This window comes from Siphateles boraxobius, unplaced genomic scaffold, assembly GCF_051911475.1.
Source record: "Siphateles boraxobius isolate OS27281-9 unplaced genomic scaffold, OSU_SipBor_1 22, whole genome shotgun sequence".
NCBI lineage: Eukaryota > Metazoa > Chordata > Actinopteri > Cypriniformes > Leuciscidae > Siphateles > Siphateles boraxobius.
This window is the reverse complement of record NW_027508833.1, coordinates 7,834,622-7,855,231: the sequence shown is the minus strand read 5'-3', so window position 1 is coordinate 7,855,231 and position 20,610 is coordinate 7,834,622. Positions and strand designations below refer to the sequence as shown.

General features: G+C 46.8%; 1 protein-coding gene across 9 annotated transcripts in view; it reads right to left on the bottom strand.

Moving 5' to 3' along the window:
* ddhd1a (DDHD domain containing 1a) overlaps nt 1–8,077 on the bottom strand; it is a 47,172-nt gene extending 39,095 nt beyond the window's left edge. For 2 of the 9 annotated variants that reach the window (XM_077238545.1, XM_077238548.1), the window contains exons 1-2: nt 7,745–7,881; nt 6,586–7,208 (exon numbers count right to left, since the gene is read on the bottom strand). In XM_077238545.1, the coding sequence (XP_077094660.1) occupies nt 6,586–7,156 (571 nt within the window). In that variant the 5' untranslated portion in view covers nt 7,157–7,208; nt 7,745–7,881. Of the gene's footprint in view, nt 1–6,585; nt 7,974–8,017 lie in introns of those variants that run through there. The other 7 variants (XM_077238542.1, XM_077238544.1, XM_077238551.1 and 4 more) reach the window with 6 other exon arrangements.
* Between the last annotated feature and the right edge of the window lie 12,533 nt (nt 8,078–20,610).

Genomic DNA, 20,610 nt, shown 5'->3' with positions numbered 1-20,610 from the left:
CTGAACAGAGTGCTATGAAGCGCCAGTTCAGAATGCTGACAACCAGGAAAATCCTTGCGCAAGTGCGCCAGGGAGACTGGTTTATGGCAATAGATCTGAAAGACGCCTTTTTCCAAAAACAAATAGCGTCACGTCACAGGCGATTCTTGAAATTCGCCTTCGACAGCCAGGCATATCAATACACAGTCCTACCGTTCGACCTATCCCTAGCACCCCGTACATTTACGAAGTGCATGGACGCGGCCCTCGCACCCCTGAGACTTCAGGGCATGCGAGTTTTGAACTACTTGGACGATTGGCTGATTCTTGCTCGATCACATTCAGAGCTCATAGAACACAGAACCACATTACTCGAGCATCTTGAGAATCTGGGTCTCACAGTCAATTGGGCTGTGAGACCCAGATTGGGGTCTCAATCCTGATTGGGGTCCTCAATCCTCAATCCCACAATCCTTTCGCCACGGCTCTATAGTCCCGCTCAAAAGGTTTCAGAAAATGCTGGGCCTCATGGCCTCGGCATCTTCGGTAATTCAGCTGGGCCTGCTTCGCTTACGCCCACTGCAATTATGGCTGAAAGCGCGAGTTCCACCCCGGGCATGGACCTCTGGTATGTTTCGCCTCAGGGTCGACATGAAATGCGTTTCGGCTCTGGAACCTTGGAAAATAGCCGACTGGTGTCAGTCAGGCATGAGTCTAGGGACTCCCTCGAGTGTGACGGTGGTGTCCACGGACGCCTCCACCTCGGGATGGGGAGCACTGCTCGAGGGCAGACCGTTCTTTGGCCAGTTGTCAGAAGGGGAAAAGCTCCTACACATAAATTGTCTGGAAATGCTGGCAGTCAACAACGCGCTACGGCGCGTTTGTCCCCAGATAAAAGGCCACAACGTCTTAGTCCGGTCGGACAACATATCAGTGGTGGCATACATAAATCGCCAGGGTTGCGTCAGCTCGCGAAACCTTTACAGGCTGACGGAACGCCTCCTGGTCTGGGCACAGAACAACCTGAAAGCAGCGCATGTGCCTGGTCGCCTGAATCTGGGACCAGACTGTCTGTCCAGAAACAATGTCCCAGCAGGGGAATGGTCGCTGCACCCGCAGACGATCCAACTGCTGTGGGAGACATTCGGCAGAGCGCAGATGGAATTGTTCGCATCCCAAGAAAACGCTCACTGACCGAACTTTTTCTCCAAGAGCAGGGATGCGCTGGCCCACGTATGGCCCCGCTGCCCCCTCTATGCTTTTCCCCCCGTCTCGCTCCTGCCTCAAGTGCTGGAACGAATCAGGCTCCGCTCTGGACGAACCAGAATTGGTTCCCAGTCCTGATGCGGCTGACCAGCACTGCCCCGTGGCCGATACAGGTGAGGAGAGACCTCCTCTCTCAGGCAAAGGGCTCGATTTGGCATCCTCGCCCGGATTTATGGTCCCTACATGCATGGGCCATCAACGGGTACCCGCTAACCTCCCAGAGGGACAATCACGCAGGCTAGAGCCCCGTCTACTAGACGGCTCTATTCCTCAAAGTGGTCTGTGTTCTCTGCCTGGTGTCAATCTCAGGGCTTTTCAACCGCAGACTGCAGGGTTACGGAAGTGCTCTCCTTCCTTCAGGAGCTGCTGGATAAGGGCAGAACCCCATCCACACTCAAAGTATACGTGGTAGCCATAGCGGCGTTTGCAAAACCGACGTCTGGACAGTCACTGGGGAAAAACGACCTGGTCGTGCGATTCCTCAGGGGAGCTCGGAGGCTGAATCCTCCCAGACCCCCCTCAGTCCCTGTGTGGGACCTTTCTACGTTTTTTGAAGCCATGAAAGGTGCCCCATTCTAGCCAATCCATTTGTCAGACATGAAATATCTGTCTCTCAAAACGGTATTCCTTATGGCTCTTGCAAGCGTTTTCAGTAAGCGCGTCATGCAAGGAGTTTGGGGCTAATGACTCAAAAGTCATACTCAAACCAAGGCATGGGTACGTGCCCAAATCCCTCAACACACCGTTCAGGGCCCAGGTTATTTCCCTGTGCGCCCTCCCGGTTCATGATGAGGAGGAGGATGCGAGTCTCCTCTGCCCTGTCAGGGCACTGAGAGCTTATGTGTCCCACTCGTCTGTCTTCAGACAGACTGAGCAGCTTTTCGTTTTGTTTGGCGGACGCTCCAAGGGACTTGCCGCATCAAGACAGAGCCTATCCAGATGGATAGTCGATGCCATAGCGCTGGCTTACACTTCTAAGGGCCTGCAGTGTCCTTTGGGTGTCAGAGCGCACTCCACGAGGGGCGTGGCCTCGTCTTGGGCGTGGTCTAGCGGGATTTCCTTGCAAGATATCTGTATGGCGGCAGGCTGGGCTTCGCCGTCTACATTTATAAGGTTGTATAACCTAGAGGTTCCCGCCTTACAGGCCAAAGCTGCTGTCGGTCTAGAATTCAGTACTATCTGCCCCGCTGCGCCGGCGCAGAATGCTGAGTTTTGCTTGTGCATCGCTAACTGATCGATAGAACAGCTCCATGGGTGTTGAATAACCCATTCTTATACCCAGTTCAGGCTGAACACATTCACCCTGTCTGCGTGAAACACTGTTAACATAACTAGCTCCTGTGGGATGCTATTTCATTGGGAATGATGCTTGTAGCCTCTCTTCTCCGACTCTCTGAGTCTACGGTGATTATGCAGTATATGAGCCACAGGCTACTGCGCTTGGGACTTTGGTGTCGGATCCCAGTACGCACGGCGTGTTGCATTGTGTTCCACATAGAGTAAGATATTACGCAGTACGAGAGATACTATCGTAAGAGAACGTACTTGGTTACTAACGTAACCTCCGTTCTCTCTAGAGAGGGAACGAGTACTGCGTATCTTGCCGTGCATACAACAGCGCTGGTTCGCTTCAGTGATGAAAACCAGTTTGTATCAGCATGTCGAGCGTATTTAAAGGCCAAGGCCACGTCTATTCTGGCGGGACGTGACGAAATGGGCGCGAAGCGCCCCCATTGGGTATCACGCCACTCAGGGGCTCTGTCGATAGGCTGCTGCTGTTGCCGCAGGGCAGCCAATAGGCGCGCGAGCCGTCTTGCCAATGTCATTAATTCAAAATTAAGGATAATTTTTGGCTTCAATATCTCGTGGAAAAGGGGTTATCCCCCTTCGTAGCGTAAGATATTACGCAGTACTCTTTCCCTCTCTGGAGAGAACCGAGGTTACGTTAGTAACAGAGTACGTTAATCATTATGCAGAAAACTAAACATGAAGCCTTCAAAATTATGCACAGAGTAGAGGTCCTTATTTTCTGTAGGTTTATTTTAAAGTATTCCACAAAAAGTCAACTATATTACTTCACTCTTACGAACATGATATTTTTTTTACATTGTTCATTTGTTTTTTGTTAGTGGTTTAAAACTATTTCATCCAGATGGAAGAATTAGTATGGGTATATTATATTTATTTGCATACACTGTTTGCAATATTGAAAATTCTCAATAAAAAGTCGATTAGAAAAAATGAAAGAGATCTTACTTCACACCTGATGTGAACAAAACTCCAGGTGTCAAAGACACCAACGAATATTAATAATTCAGTGGACAGGGCAGCTAATGATGCAAATGTTTTTAAGCATTCAAGCTTAGAAGTGTTCACTAAAACTAGAAGGGCCAAAGGAATCTTAACAGCAAACTTTGTGTGTGTGTTTCTTTGTTTGTTTTTTATTCATTTAATTATACATTTGTTATGTGTCATTTAACCATTTATTATTTTTTATTATTTTACTTAGCCTATTTTCCTGTAGCCTGGTTCTACCAGACTCTCGTACATTTCATTTGTACAGAGAGTCTGGCACCGCTCCATTGACAAGCGTTAACTTCCTTGTAGGCGGGTATTCTATTGAAGTCTAAAACTATTGGATCTGCCCAGAGTCACTCTATCTGCCATAACCAATCGCTAACGTTTGGTCGTGACATATGTATTTTCCCGAACCCCGTGGGAGGATGGCCATAAACACAAAACTAAGCAAAGATTGTTCTTGCTCCGGCTTTAACTTCTTGATATTCGGCAGCGTTGCCACAACGGACCGAATGGCTTCGCTTGCATCTTTCTTATTTTGAACTACAACTCAAAATAACGCACGAGTTGACATCAACGTCATCGTTCTCAGCCACTCCCTCTGTTCGCTGATTGGCCCGGTAAAAAATTGATCGGAGAAAACCAAAGTCTACAGCGCAATCCCAGACTCAGTACTGAAGGAAAATGAAATTGAGCGGAAGTGCGTAGGAGGGCGGAGCCAGGCTAATTTTCCTGGCTCTTGTCGTGCATTTTAAGATTTTTAATGTCACAGGATGTTGTGAAACAGTGATGTTTCAGTGTTTCCCCTACAATGTATTCAGCAGCGGCGCAGCGCCGCCGCTGGATTTTCAGCGCCGCTGTAAAATCTTTCCATGATCAGTGATATCACGACATTCTCTTCATTCACGTACACACCTAAAAACACTGAGACATGGCGACCGGCGGCGCTGCATGCGGTGGCTCTGAATCCACTTGTAAACAAGGAGGAAAGAGCCACATATGGAAATATTTTCGATTAGGCTAATGTCACGTTTCCATAAGGGGCCGTTCACATAGCGCGTTTTTTGCGCGTTCAAATTCATTATTTCAAATGCGGCCGGCGCACTCTTTTTCCCAAGCACGCCTCTGTTCATGGTTGCATAGCAACGACAGACGCCAAGGAAGAGCAAGCGCTTGTGGAAAGGAGAAAGCGGTACGAACTGCGCTCTCCATGAGGACGAGGAAGTATCACCTACTGCTCATAATCCTGATAGTTAACGTTAAATCATATTTAATTTTTCAGATGAGTCTACTAAACTTGTTGGTGTCCTTCAGAAATCATTCTAATATGATATGTGATGCTCTTTTCTTTTTTTTTCAAAGATTCTTTGACTAATAAAAAGAACATCATGTAATAATATTTCACAATATTAGGCTACTGTTTTTTCTGTTTTTTTTTTTAAATTAAATAAATGCAGGCTAGATGAGCATAAGACTTCTTGCAAAAACAAAAAATACCCCCACAATATCATTCAATTACCAAAGAGCCTTAGAGATCTTCTTTAAAAAGCCCAGAAAAATTAAGTGCTCACAGATTGGGTGTGGCCTTTCCCATTAACATAAAATTTTCAATAAATTGTAAATAATCTTTTTCTGGGTTGTGCTGTTTCATTTTTCCCCTAAACAATTTCTACCAAGCTGAAAATGAACACAAAAGAAAAACATGAATAATCCTGTCTAAAATTATAAAATTAAGGTTTCTGTTTGTGACGGCAGTTCAAGGTACGTGCTGCAATAATCATGCCTTGAATCAGTTTTTCTTAAAATGTCCATTTCTATCCACAAAACTTGCCAGAAGTCATGGTTTAAGGGTTTTTTTTTTTTTACAAAACTCTTCCAGGGTGCATGCCCCTGGACCCCACCATGCGCGGCTTGGTAACAACCTCGGGCACGTAACAGCACCGCTGCTGGAAAAAATTCTAGGGGAAACACTGTGTTTTAATTGCTTTTGCTTTGATAATATCACTTGTTGGATTTGTGCTGGTCAGACAAAGTCTAAAAAATTGAAACATAGGCTTTGCAACCAAGATTAATCATTAAACCCTGCTTATTTTTATCATCACTTCTTCTGCTTTCTGCCATTTCATGGCTTCCTCTAACTTCTCAGGCTGAGAGAAGACTTTTAGTTGATACAGTTTTGTGAACTGATTTTGGGTATCAGACAAACTCGGATTCTAACCCAATTCATTACAGAAATTAAAAACAGTCAGGTCAGGTTTTTTACTCAGGAATTAGTCGAATGAGGACTAAAAATCAGGATTGGAGATTAAAAGACCATTATTATGCAATAATATTATTGATTTAACTAAAGCCAAAGGATTCTTAATAGCAAACTGTGTGTGTGTTTATTTTCTTTGTTTTGTTTATTAATTTACAGTCATTTAATTATTCAATTTAATCATGTAACTATTTATTATGCGTCATTAACACTTAATTAATTTTCATTATTTTACTGGCTCTTGTAGTTGAATGACGACTAAAAATCAGGACTAGGTATTAGAAGACCATTAATATTCAATAATATTATCGATTTAACTGCACTGACACTATTGGATGAATAATAACACTACTGTCTTCTGCAAGCTGCTTTAAGGCTGAAATTGATTGGTTTCATAATCTATGCATTTAACAAGACTGACAGTTATTTTCCTGTTTATTAATGCTGCTTTGAAACAATCTGCACAGGTTAAAGAGCTCTATAATGAGCACAGGAATAAATGTGACTTGCAACTTTTGACATTGTTAAATCCTTTGTTTCTTCTTTTTGATGTAAAATGTATTTGGTGTTTATGTCTATTTTCTATTTATTAGGATATTTTATTTTTTACCCTTTACACTCCATGTCTTGCAATTCCTTAGCATGGGGTGGGGGGGGGGGGGGGGTGCACTTTAGTATGTTGTATATTTTTTCTTATATTGAACTGACTGCTCAATAAAAACAATTGCTCCCAAAAAAAGAAATAAACGTGACTTGACTTGCATCCATCAACGAGCAATACTTACGATTCCAGTACACCGGATAACACTCTTTATTCCTCACATCCACTTCATAGAGTCCTCCTCTCACACACACTGCTTCTACACTGATATCCACACTGTCATGTCTCTCGTCTCCACATGTCTCCAGCGACGGTTCTCCTCCATCCAGACCATCATCTTCGAGAAGCACCTCTCCTCCACGGTTTAAACCCCTTTCCGGGTTGCGCTCGCAGAAGTAGCGATACATGATTTCTATCCTGAGAGAGTCGTGTCCCATGAAGGGCTTCCATGTTTTTTTGTCCTCTTTGTAAAACCACCTGACTTCCTCCGGTCCCAGTTCGGTGACCACCTCGAACCTGCGTCTGGAGGAGCTGGACCGTTTACGAATGTCAAGCAGACGGTTCTTTTCCTGATAGTCTGAGGCAGGGCTTGTGCAGTAACTTGTGTTAGTGGTGTGGAAGTAGCTGGCGACTGAAGTTGTGCTTAGGTCCAGATGGCCTGTGGGAAGGATGACCGAAGCAGGACTTTTGAGTCTCAGCGCCATTCCGTCCCGTGGTGAAGTGTGTGTGTCCTTGTCTGGCTGCAATGTGTGCATCCCTCTCCCAATGGATTCATCATAGAGCCTGATGAAGTCATCACTCCAGTCTCTATTGCCAAAAGACAGTTTATTGCCAGGATTGTTAAAAAACCGTGTCTTCTTAGTAAGGCTGCTCATAACTCCTTGCTTGTGGAGCGGCTATCCCAATCGGAGCTGACCTCATTGACGTCATTTAACAAGGGTCATGACCTCATATTAAAACCTGACACTATTATTTAACTACTAAATGAGATCTAATTAAGCTGGTTCTCTCAAAGTTATGAACAAACGTTCTTCCAGTTACGTTAATAGAACGTTTGTTGAAAGTTATCTGGGCTTCTCAAAATGCTAGCGTCATAATAGAACGTTCAGATAACATTCAAAAGTAGCATTCGCATAATGCTTACAAAATTATCAAATAGAACGTTCCTTTAACGTTCGCATAAACACGAGGAAACGTTTTAAAAACGTTTACAAATCTTGTCGTTTAGGAACGACGTTTTCAGATCGATAGCAAAACGATCTCAGAATATGTTTTTGTTAGCTGGTAAATAGGCTAACTTACCTGGCAATAAGACGTCATAGCACAATAAAAAGTAAACTTACCCCGTTTAAACGCACATTAAACGAGTCTATGTCATGCTTTTTAGCTGTTTTATAGCAACTAGGTAAAGAAGAAGAACCGGTCTGACAGACCGCTCTGATTCCTGCACTATACCGGATTTTGCTCGTGCAAACCTGCCGTCAACCGGAGCGCGTCATTTCACAGAATCACGCTCTTCCGCTCTGTTTATCCAGAAATCAGTCCGTGTCACAAATAGAAACATAAGCCTGTGCAGTATTCCAGTCATGCATGAGGGTGAAGGGAAATACACTGACCTGCTGGCACACTGACAAGTGCGGGATGTGCGATCTTACGTCACAGCCCACGCAGTGCGTAAACGGTAACGTATGAGCGCATCCTGCACTTGTTGTTACTGGGCAACCAACCAGGAGGAAGACTGTTCACCTGCTGGAGCGCGCACGTACTCGTGAACGCGCTCGAGGCTACACGTGTTCAGTGGATTGCTTTGAATTAAAATGAATTAGGTTAAAATATAATGTGTTATAAACATATATTTTTGCATTAAAAATTCAAGAACTGTCGTTTTTTTTTTAAATAGACCAAAGCTATGTTGGCTGTGATGTGCAGTAATTATTTCAAATTATGAAATATTACATCGTCATACTAAGAGATTAATGTTATTAAGGTTAATTGCTATTTATTCGATTTTTAAAAATTTATTAAATAGGCTATTGTTTGTACCTTAAACCTTTGGGTTGCCATCCAGTAGACTATCCTTAAATAGCCTACCATAGGCTTGGTGCAAAGCAAGAAAACACTTCTCCATTTTCCATGTCTACATGTGTTTTTTTGTTTTTTTATTAAAAGTAATTAAGTTAAAATGTATTGTATTAAAAACACATATTTTGTATTAAAAATTCAAGAACTGTAGTTTTTTTTTAAATAGACCTAGGCTGCATGTTGGCTGTGACCTTTGGGTTGCCATCCAGGATCCTTAAATACCAACATATACTTGGTAGGCTACACAATAAAACACTTCTCAATTTGTATATCTATGTCTACATGTGAATTTGATCAACAATACATCCACAAAAATGCGTTACACCTAATCCACAATCCTACAATTGACTACAGATGAAAATTAGGGGAAACCAGGAAACGCATTAATGATAGAATTTAGCAGAAATTGAGTGAATTTATTATTACAGCTCAAACTTTGGTTGAATTCGCCTTCTTTACTAAGGTAATAACAAAAGAAAAATGTCCATAAGATGCCGCTGTTGTCTTGCTACTGACATTCAACTGAACGTAGATGAATTCTGTTTTTTGTAGTGTTTCTTGGTTCCTCTGAACAGTGTGGGTTGAACCTGCTGTCCAAGAATTTGGCATCCTAAATTTAGATTGAAATCAAATTTGACAATACCTTTTAAATGGAATATATTACAGTATTTATAATAGATGATTGATCCGTGCACATACTTTTTTTTTCATGTTCCTGGTAATCTTGAATCAGAATAACTTCCCTCTTGCAGCATCTCTTCTCTTCTCTGATCATGAGGGCGGGCCAATAACCTGTCACTCACATGAGATCAGCCAATAGCAAACCACAACCATCCAATCAATTCCTACATTTGTTCTTGTTCCAGAAGCGTTTCACTCAGATATACGGCACAATAATGAAGAAAAGATTGCCGCAACTGCCATTTCATGCGGACTTTAAACCATTCATCAATTAAAGGTGCAGTAAGCAATTTCTGAAAAACTGTTGAATGTGGATAGCACTATAACAAACTTGAAGCCAATCAGAAGTAGGGGCGCTGGGGTCTTTGTGCCTGTGTAATGCATTGGTCATAAAAAGTCAGCGTAGGATTTCTTTTACTGACAGACCGACCCATGAAATACGTAGATCAGCGGCCCATTGGTTCTTTTCTTGATTGACATTGGGCTGGCCCTATCACATCTTTATACACGTCCCCCTCTGGGCTCTGAGCAAGTATGCAATGTCAGTGTGTATCTGTCAAAATAATCAGAGAGATGGAGTTGAAACGCAAGGAATGTGCAGAGAAATAGCATGAAAAAAAGAAATAGGCCCTTCAAGCAGTCGCTGTAAATGTGTCAAAATAACAGATATGTTTACTTCATCAGCAGGACCTTCATCAGCTCCAGTGTCGATAGTTGACTATCAATAAAAATTGTAAAGGGACGCGTTTATAAAGAAAGGTTACAAAAGAATAAACAGTGTTTTTTTAGTTTTGCAGATAGGTCAAATAGTTTTGAGATACATAAATTTGAATAAAGTAATCAAATGTGAAATAACACTGCATGTTCATTATTGTATAAATTAAATATAGATAACTTAATAAAGTTACAAAAGATATTTAGTCAAGAGCAGTGAGTAATTTCTTGATCCTTTGTTTGATTAACATTAAAACACAGCAGCAAGTTTATTAGACTGGACTCCATTTATGACCGAACGCACTGTCTCCATGCTATTGAGATATAACCGACTATGTTTACTAGGATACTCAACAAAACAGGCATTTTTACATAATTTTGTGTAAATTCATCCGTACAAGCGCAAGACATGAAAGAGAATGCAATTCAGTATTCGCTCGCTCTCTGAAACAAGGGTTTTCGGGGCGCACGCTTCGGATGTTTGCATTCATGAAATTTCTTGACTTTCAAACGTCCTGTAATAATGTAGGGAACCACTCGCTATACATAAATCAGGTAAATGTTCATGTTTTACTTGCATATACGATTTAGTTTGACACGTGTGCATTAATATTCCACTTATTAGATACATTTACTTCATAGACAGCCTTCTTTTTTATCCCCATTATACGCTCTGTTGTCAGTGTTTCTGACAACACACTGTACACACACTGTGCACACACTGTCCACACGCTGTATGGTATTGGTTGTTGGCATCTGAGCATTTTTATGAGTATGAGAGCATATTATCAGAGCATCCCTAGTTTTGTAAAGATCTAAGCTAATCATAAGACTGTTAGTTCTACTGTGTTAAAAACAGGTTTCAATCAAGCAAATAAGATTACTGGACAAAAACAACAGCCACTACAGAGCTTGTTCGATCATTTTATGGGAAAAATGGCAATTGCAATTTTTAAAGATAACACTCACCCTCTTCACTCTGCTTTTGAATTGCTCCCATCTGGACGTAGACTAAAAATTCCCTTGGCTAGAAAAAATCTCTATAAAAGATTGTTATGTGATGTGTCTTATGTTACAGTGTCAAAGAAAAATTTCCGCTCTGTGAAAACAGACTGGACAATAAAGTTCAATTCAATTCAATTCATTAAGCACTTTTTTTGGGTAAGTCTACATGGTCTTTGGCCTGAGCATCATTAGTCTGCATTTTTCTGTACATTTCATGTTGTAAATACCATTTTGACTACTTCTGAGGCCATTACATGAAACATTTTTATCACATTGATTGCCATCCAGGTATATCAGCAAAGTTTCCCACTGCATCCCTCACAAAACTATCTCCATGGCCCTCTGGAATGTGCTGGGTGTGTTACACAGACTCATATAGTGTACTCATAGTCCCTGGTCATCACAAAAGCAGTATTAAATCTGTTTTTTTAATGTATTTCAATCTGCCAATATCCTGACTTAAGTGTCAACATTGTCTTTGCACCACCCAACACATTCAGCCATTCCTAATCTACACACCAGTGGACCATCCTTTGCCAAATAGGGGATTCCCAGTTTGAGCTTGAGGGAACAACAATACCTGAATACCAGTAACAATACATAACAATACCAGATCACTTCCCAAGCACATCATCCATTGCTGCAAAAACTGATTGATGTTCACTCAGCAGATCTACTAACATCTCTTGATGCTGTTCAGTGAGCGTTTTGCTTGCAGAAGTGAACAACTGTCTTAGGTGCTCTGGAAGGTCAAGAGCATTTGATGACACCATTCTTATGTTGTGCTCATCTGAAGGCTCGCTGTCAGGGTCTTGTGGCACTGAGTCCCCAACTGAGTGTCAACTGGAACTGAGTAGGCTCTCTCTCCCTCCTTGAGAATGCAGGATATGCTTCAATGAGCACATCCAAACAGACTACTAAGCCGTAATAAGGGTCTACAACAGCTCACCCCAAATTAAATAATTATTTCTCTGTGGTACCATACCCAGATGCAGTAACAAAGTAATCAGCCAAACGCTCACCCTGAACGGCTCGCCGCAAAGATCCTTAACGCTGAGAAAGTTCAGACAGCCAGCATCCAAGTTTGCAGCGACAACCCCAACTCGAAACACTCCCCAACAACGCAGGAAACATTCCTTATACACACGCACCTATAGCACACCTGGACCTAATTAGGCGATTGTACCATGGGTTGTCGCCAATTTATAGGGAACTATTCCTGCTACACATGCATAGAACAAACAAAACATCCTTGAAAATTGATAAAAGATTTATGCTGACACTTAATACACTTAATAATTTTATGATTAGTTAATAGATTATATTTTTTATAAAACATTGTGCAATGGATTTGTATGCATGCTTGGCCTGAGTTTTGGTTGCACTTACACTGTTTTGACCAGCAAGCATCACCAGCCTGTGATTGTCACATGCCTGTCCTGTCTTGTGTTGCACATGGGTGTTTTGTTATTTTGGGCCATGTGCTCTGGTCGTTTTCTGATCCCTCCCCCTCGTTACCTGATTATTGTTTGATTTCTTCCACCTGTCCCCTCTTGATTTGTTCCCTTCTTAAGTCTCTTCTTGTTTGCAGTCTTTGTCGGATCGTTTGTCTAATGTCTGCCCAGTCTGAGACTGAGCACGTCCAGTCTGCCCAGTCTGAGACTGAGCACGTCCAGTCTGCCCAGTCTGAGACAGATCCGGAAATGCCCATTTGTGTGGCCTCCAAGGCACTTAAGGACTATCTGGAGCGTCTGGCTCGGATCCTGGACATGCCCGTGTCTCCTGTTCCAGAGCTGGAGGCAGAGCCATTGCCTGTTCCAGAGCCGGAGGCAGAGCCAATGCCTATTCCAGAGCCAGTGTTTGTGTTTGTTCTTGTGACTGTTACAGTTCTTGTGTCTGCGGTTCCTGAGCCGGTGTCTGCGGTTCCTGAGCCGGTATCTGCGGCTCCTGAGCCGGTGTCTGCGGTTCCTGAGTTCACGCTCCGTCTGCCCAGTCAGAGACTGTTCACGCTCTGTCTGCCCAGTCAGAGACTGTTCACGTTCCGTCTGCCCAGCGTGAGATTGTTCACGTCCCGTCTGCCCAGCGAGAAACTGTTCACGTCACGTCTGCCCAGCGAGAGACTGTTCACGTCACGTCTGCCCAGCGAGAGACTGTTCACGTCACGTCTGCCCAGCGAGAGACTGTTCACGTCACGTCTGCCCAGCGGGAGACTGTTCACCTCACGTCTGCCCAGCGAGAGACTGTTCACGTCACGTCTGCCCAGCGAGAGACTGTTCACGTCACGTCTGCCCAGCGAGAGACTGTTCACGTCACGTCTGCCCAGCGAGAGACTGTTCACGTCACGTCTGCCCAGCGAGAGACTATTCACGTCACGTCTGCCCAGCGAGAGACTGTTCACGTCACGACTGCCTGGGCCGGTGTCTGCAGTGCCTGAGCCGGTGTCTGCTGTGCCTGGGCCGGTGTCTGCTGTGCCTGGGCCGGTGTCTGCTGTGCCTGGGCCGGTGTCTGCGGTGCCTGAGCCGGTGTCTGCGGTGCCTGAGCCGGTTTCTGCGGTGCCTGAGCCGGTGTCTGCGGTTCCTGAGCCGGTGTCTGCGGTTCCTGAGCCTGTGTCTGCGGTTCCTGAGCCGGTGTCTGCGGTTCCTGAGCAGGTGTCTGCGGTTCCTGAGCTGCGGTGTCTCCGGTCTCCACCGCCCTGGCCGCCCGAGGGGTCTCCACCGCCCTGGCCGCCGAGAGCGAGAGACTGTTCACGTCACGTCTGCCCAGCGAGAGACTGTTCACGTCACGTCTGCCCAGCCAGAGACTGTGCACGTCACGTCTGCCCAGCCAGAGACTGTGCACGTCACGTCTGACCAGCCAGAGACTGAGCACGTCCAGTCTGCCCAGCCAGAGACTGAGCACGTCCAGTCTGCCCAGCCAGGGACTGAGCACGTCCAGTCTGCCCGGTCTGAGACTGAGCACGTCCAGTCTGCCCGGTCTGAGACTGAGCACGTCCAGTCTGCCCGGTCTGAGACTGAGCACTTCCAGTCTGCCCAGTCTGAGACTGAGCACGTCCAGTCTGCGCAGTCTGAGACTGAGCACGTCCAGTCTCCGCAGTCTGAGACAGATCCGGAAATGCCCATTTGTGTGGCCGCCAAGGCACTTACGGACTATCTGGAGGGTCTGGTTCGGATCCTGGACATGCCCATGTCTCCTGTTCCAGAGCCGGAGGCAGAGCCATTGCCTGTTCCCGAGCCGGAGGCAGAGCCATTGCCTGTTCCAGAGCCAGTGTTTGTGTTTGTTCTTGTGACTGTTACAGTTCTTGTGTCTGTTCCTGAGCCGGTGTCTGCTGTTCCTGAGCCGGTGTTTGCTGTGCCTGGGCCGGTGTCTGCTGTGCCTGGGCCGGTGTCTGCTTCGCCTGGGCCGGTGTCTGCTGTGCCTGGGCCGGTGTCTGCTGTGCCTGGGCCGGTGTCTGCTGTGCCTGAGCCGGCGTCTGCTGTTCCTGGGCCGGTGTCTGCTGTGCCTGGGCCGGTGTCTGCGGTGCCTGAGCCGGTGTCTGCGGTGCCTGAGCCGGTGTCTGCGGTTCCTGAGCCGGTGTCTGCGGTTCCTGAGCCTGTGTCTGCGGTTCCTGAGCCGGTGTCTGCGGTTCCTGAGCCGGTGTCTGCGGTTCCTGAGCTGCGTTGTCTCCGGTCTCCACCGCCCTGGCCGCCCGAGGGGTCTCCACCGCCCTGGCCGCCCGAGGGGTCTTCAGCTTCGCCCTGGCCGCCCGGTGGGTCGTCTGCTTCGCCCTGGCCGCCCGGTGGGTCGTCTGCTTCGCCCTGGCCGCCCGGTGGGTCGTCTGCTTCGCCCTGGCCGCCCGGTTGGTCGTCTGCTTCGCCCTGGCCGCCCGGTGGGTCGTCTGCTTCGCCCTGGCCGCCCGATGGGTCGTCTGCTTCGCCCTGGCCGCCCGATGGGTCTTCTGCTTCGCCCTGGCAGCCAGATGGACTGTCTGCTTCGCCCTGCCCTCCCAGGAGTAAGCGTTCTGTCCCTCCCGTCCCGCCCTGGTCTGTCCCTCCCGTCCCGCCCTGGTCTGTCCCTCCCGTCCCGCCCTGGTCTGTCCCTCCCGTCCCCCCCTGGTGTTATGGAGCGTCTGGTAGCCGCTCCGTAGGGAGGAGGTAGTGTCACATGCCTGTCCTGTCTTGTGTTGCACATGGGTGTTTTGTTATTTTGGGCCATGTGCTCTGGTCGTTGTCTGATCCCTCCCCCTCGTTACCTGATTATTGTTTGAGTTCTTCCACCTGTCCCCTCTTGATTTGTTCCCTTCTTAAGTCTCCTCTTGTTTGCAGTCTTTGTCGGATCGTTTGTCTAATGTCTCCTGTTCCCCGCGATTCCCCGTTCCCCGTGATCTGTTTCATGTTAAGGTTCAGTTGTTTCATTTTCATTCATTGTGTTTTTCCCCATTGTGGGTTTTTGCTTTGTGTTTGTTTATTTTTGTAATAAATTACCATTCTCTTGCATTTGAGTCCTCACACCTTTTTAGCCTTGCACGTTCCGTGGCAGTGATGTTTCAAAAGCTTCAAAACAGTGAATCCATTTGTGAAGCAATTGTTTCTATTGATTCGAAGCTTTGAAAAGCTTTATTTCTCCCATCACTAGATGCAGCAAAACAGGCCTAAGATACTACCACTAGCATGTTTCACTGATTGGATAAGGTTATTATGCTGGATGCAGTGTTTTTCTTTCTCCAAACACATGTTTCTCATTTAAACCAGAAAGTTCTAGTATTTTAGTCTCACCGTCCACAAAATATTAGTAGTCTAATAGTAATAATAGTCTATTTGTCTAATAGTCCTCTGGCTTGTCCACATGATCTTTAGTTGCTTAGAAGTTACACTAAGCAAATTGTGTCTTGTTTTTGGAGTGATCTTTGTCGGTCGGCCACTCCTGGGGAGGGTAGGAATTGTCTTGAATTTCCATTTCTACACAATCTGACTCTAGATTAGTTGACTCCAAACTCTTTACAGATGATTTTATAACCTTTTCCAGGCTGATGAGCAACAACAATTGCTAGATTAATTCTCTCAATCATCATTTTGAAAATGGTACACCAACCCCTGTGATGTGTGGCAGCAGCAGTGTGAGATATTTTGGGAGAATGATCAAGCAAACAAACAGAGACAGCAGAATACCACAGCATTCTCAATTTTAAGAAGGGAGATGGGTCATTTTATGACAATCCGACAATCCTAAATGAAGTCCTGATTATCTTGATGGTTCTATCAATTATCTTATCAGAATTTCCTGTGGTGTGAGGTGTGTTAAGAGTGACCAAAACTGCTCGGAAGAACGTCAGAGTCGCCCCGATCACGATCAGAAATCCTGATGTTTGAGGGGAACCCTGAGGACAAATGCGCACATACTCTGTTGATTGTCAGGTGGAACAAAACGATACCTAATCAGAAAGCGAGTTGACAGAAGAAGGATAACAAACACAGTCATTGCGCAGCACAGAGTGAAATGGATATGGACATCAGAGATGGTGTCACGGTTGACGGATTCACTGGTTCCTTCTTGTCTTGTGTTTATGTTGTTGTATGAGTGCACGTGTGCTAGAGGCGTGTGTAAGAGGCGTGTCTGTATGTCATTACCTGATCCGCTCCAGCTGCCCATCATCACTTCACCAGCTGCAGTCGATCTCACCATCGTTGTTTGATGTTTCCCTGTCTGGTCTTCTGGTTCGTGTCCTGCCTGGTGTTCCTGTTCGTCGTCTTCCTTGTGGATTTTGTCGTCTCACCGTCTGTCTGCACTTCACCGGATTTGACCATCGAAGTCCCTGCGTCACCATTCCACCAACCGACTTACTGTTCTGGACTTTGTTACTTTCCCAAATAAATTGTTTAACTCGCGTTTGCTTCCTGTCGTCAGTTACTATGACAGAACGATCTGACCCAGGAATGGAAGCAGCGAGCGTCTCTCACTCTTCATTAGAAGAATTCATTCACCACAGTATCCGAAGAATGGATTCACAGGAAAGGGATATCGGAGATACGGGCAGAGCAGTTCAAGTCTTGGTGACGCAGGTGTCCGAGCTCACCCAGCAGATCCAGCGCCTACGGATTCCCACTGCGCCACCCACACCAGCCGTTCCTCCCATACCACCAGGAAGCCCCTCCCAGTCTGAACCCCGGCTACCCATTCCAGAACCCTACTCAGGTGAACCATCTCACTGCAGAGCATTTCTCACGCGGTGCTCCATGCACTTCGCTCTTCAACCTCGCACTTTTCAGAACGAGCAGGCCAAGGTGGCGTTCGTTTTAAATCTGCTGACTGGGAGAGCGGCGCTTTGGGGAACGGCTGTGTGGGAGAACCAACACCCATGCTGCACCTCGTTTCAGACACTCTCCGCCGAGATAAAGCAGGTATTTGACCGGGCGGTCTCGGGAAGAGAGGCGGCCAGGGAACTGGCCGAACTACGGCAGGGAGAGAAGTCCGTTTCCGACTACTCGATCGAATTCCGGACTGCGGAGTGTGGATGGAACGAGGAGGCGCAGTGGGATATGTTCCTGCATGGGCTGGCTGACCACGTCCAGAAGGAGATCTATGCCCTGGATCTTCCCACCACTCTCATTGGACTGATTGACTTGGCTCTGCGGGTGGACAGTCGGCTATCCAGGGTCGAGCGTCGGATAACGCCCACTCGCAACATCGGGGGGTTCGACGGTCCAAGATCCAGCGGCAGGGACGTGGTCAGCCCCACTTACGATCACGAGCCCATGCAGGTGGGTAGAGCTCGGCTTTCCCGAGAGGAGAGGGAGAGGCGGAGATCCCAGGGCCTTTGCCTGTACTGTGGAGGAGCCGGACATTTTGCCCACAGCTGCCCGGTAAAAGGCCAAGCCCTATAGTAAACCTGAGGCTACTATCGGGTGGGATCTCCGCCAGGAAGACCTCATCTACGACTACATCGACCTCCACCCTCCTCTCGGTAAGACTAAGATGGTCGGTCCACCAGCACGATTGTCGAGCACTGTTGGATTCGGGGGCCGAAGGTAATTTTATGGACCATAACTTTGCACGCAGATTTCAGATTCCTCTCAAACCCCTCACTCATCGGATTCCAGTTCACGCACTCAATGGTCAGGAGCTTCCCACTATTTCATTATCCACTGAAGAAATCACTCTCATCACCTCAGGCAACCACACGGAAACTATTTCATTTTTTATTCTGGACTCACCCTTGGCACCTGTTGTTCTTGGACATCCTTGGCTCATCCGACATAACCCCCGAGTGGACTGGATTAACAAGTCTGTGCTGGAGTGGAGCAAGGAATGTCATAAGTCTTGTCTCATGTCTGCTTGTTCGTCTGTACCTGTTTCTGTGTTTCAGGAGGAAGCAGGGGATCTGTCTAACGTGCCCACGGAGTATCTGGACCTGAAGGAAGTGTTCAGTAAGTCTCGCGCTGCTTCTCTTCCTCCGCATCGTCCCTACGACTGTGCAATAGACTTACTGCCAGGTACGTCTCCGCCTAAGGGCAAGTTATATTCACTTTCGATTCCCGAAACAGAGGCCATGGAGAAATATATTTCTGATTCTCTAGCAACCAAGTTCATTCGCCCTTCCTCTTCTCCAGCGGGGGCGGGGTTCTTTTTTGTGGGGAAGAAGGATGGTTCTCTGCGACCTTGTATTGATTACCGAGGGTTGAATAACATCACGGTAAAGAATACTTATCCTTTGCCGTTGATGTCTTCAGCCTTCGAGAGGTTGCAGGGAGCATCCATCTTCACGAAATTGGACTTACGTAATGCTTCTCATTTGGTCCGCATTAGGGAGGGGGATGAGTGGAAAACTGCCATTAACACCCCCAGGGGGCACTTTGAATACTTGGTCATGCCTTTCGGGCTGTCCAACTCCCCAGCAGTTTTCCAGGCACTGGTCAATGACGTGTTGCGAGATATGATCGATCAGTTCATTTATGTCTACCTGGATGACATATTGATTTTTTCTTCATCTCTCCAGGAACATATGCAACATGTCCGGCGAGTGCTTCAGAGGTTGCTAGAGAATGGGCTTTTTGTCAAGGCGGAGAAATGCGAATTTCATGCACAGTCTGTTCCTTTTCTAGGGTACATCGTGTCGTCTGAGGGAATGCGGATGGACCCTGAGAAGATTAAGGCTGTGGTAGATTGGCCAAGCCCAGATTCCCGCAAGGCCCTGCAGAGGTTTCTGGGGTTCGCCAATTTTTACCGGCGTTTCATTCGCAACTTCAGCCAGCTAGTCGCGCCTCTGACTGCCTTGAGCTCCCCCAGAACTGCGTTCAGGTGGTCTGACACAGCCGAGGCTGTGTTTAAGAAACTGAAAGGCCGCTTTGTTTCAGCCCCCATTCTCATTACCCCTGATTCATCATGTCAGTTCGTGGTGGAGGTCGACGCATCAGAGGTGGGAGTAGGGGCAGTGTTATCCCAGCGTTCACCTGTAGACGACAGGATGCACCCTTGCGCGTTTTTGTCTCATCGTTTATCCCCAGCTGAGAGAAATTACGACATTGGTAATAGAGAGTTGTTGGCAGTCAAGTTGGCGTTGGATGAGTGGCGCCACTGGTTAGAATGGGGGGGGGGGGGGGGTACCTTTTATCGTCTGGACCGATCATAAGAACCTTGAATATATCAGAACTGCTAAAAGATTGAACTCCAGGCAGGCTCGGTGGGCACTTTTTTTCGGTCGTTTTGATTTTTCCCTGTCATACCGTCCGGGGTCCAAGAACATCAAACCCGACTCTCTGTCTCGTATATTTGATTTTTACGAACGCCCGTCCACTCCCGAGTGTATTTTACCCGAAACCTTATTTGTTTCAACACTCACATGGGAGGTCGAAGCGAAGGTCAGGAAAGCCTTAGAAACGGTAACGCCTCCGCCCGGGTGCCCACCGAATCGGTTATTTGTGCCGGAGGGATTACGGTCAGACGTTATCCAGTGGGGTCACGGTTCCAACATAGCTTGTCATCCAGGAGTTAATCGCACTGGGTTCCTAGTCAAGCAACGATTCTGGTGGCCACTTATGGCTCGTGACATTCACGATTTTGTTTTGGCTTGTTCAGTTTGCGCCACTGGTAAGTCTTCCAATCGACCCCCAGACGGGTTACTCCAGCCGCTGTCGGTACCTTCGAGACCCTGGTCCCATATCGCTCTAGATTTTATTACCGCCCTCCCACCCTCCCAGGGTAACACAGTAGTTTTGACTGTGGTGGACCGATTCTCGAAGGCGGGCCATTTCATTCCCTTACCCAAATTACCCTCAGCTAAGGAGACAGCGGTTACGATCGTAGATCACGTCTTTCAGTTACATGGCCTCCCGCTAGACGTGGTTTCCGTCAGGGGACCTCAGTTTGTGTCCAAATTTTGGCGAGAATTTTGTAGATTACTGGGGGCGACGGTTAGTCTGTCTTCTGGGTTTCATCCCCAGAGCAATGGTCAAACTGAAAGAGCCAACCAAGATTTGGAGAGAACGTTGCAATGTTTGGTTTCCAAGAATCCTTCCTCATGGAGCCAACAACTGTCTATGGTGGAGTACGCACACAACACGTTGCCAGTGTCAGCTACGGGTCTATCTCCGTTTGAGTGTAGTGTAGGTTACCAGCCACCTATCTTTCCCAGTCTGGAATCCGAGGTTGCGGTTCCCTCCGCCCACGCCTTTGTCCAGAGGTGTCACCACACCTGGACTAGAGCCCGTGAGACTCTACTCCAGGTGGGGGCGCGCACCAAGGCCAAGGCCGACCG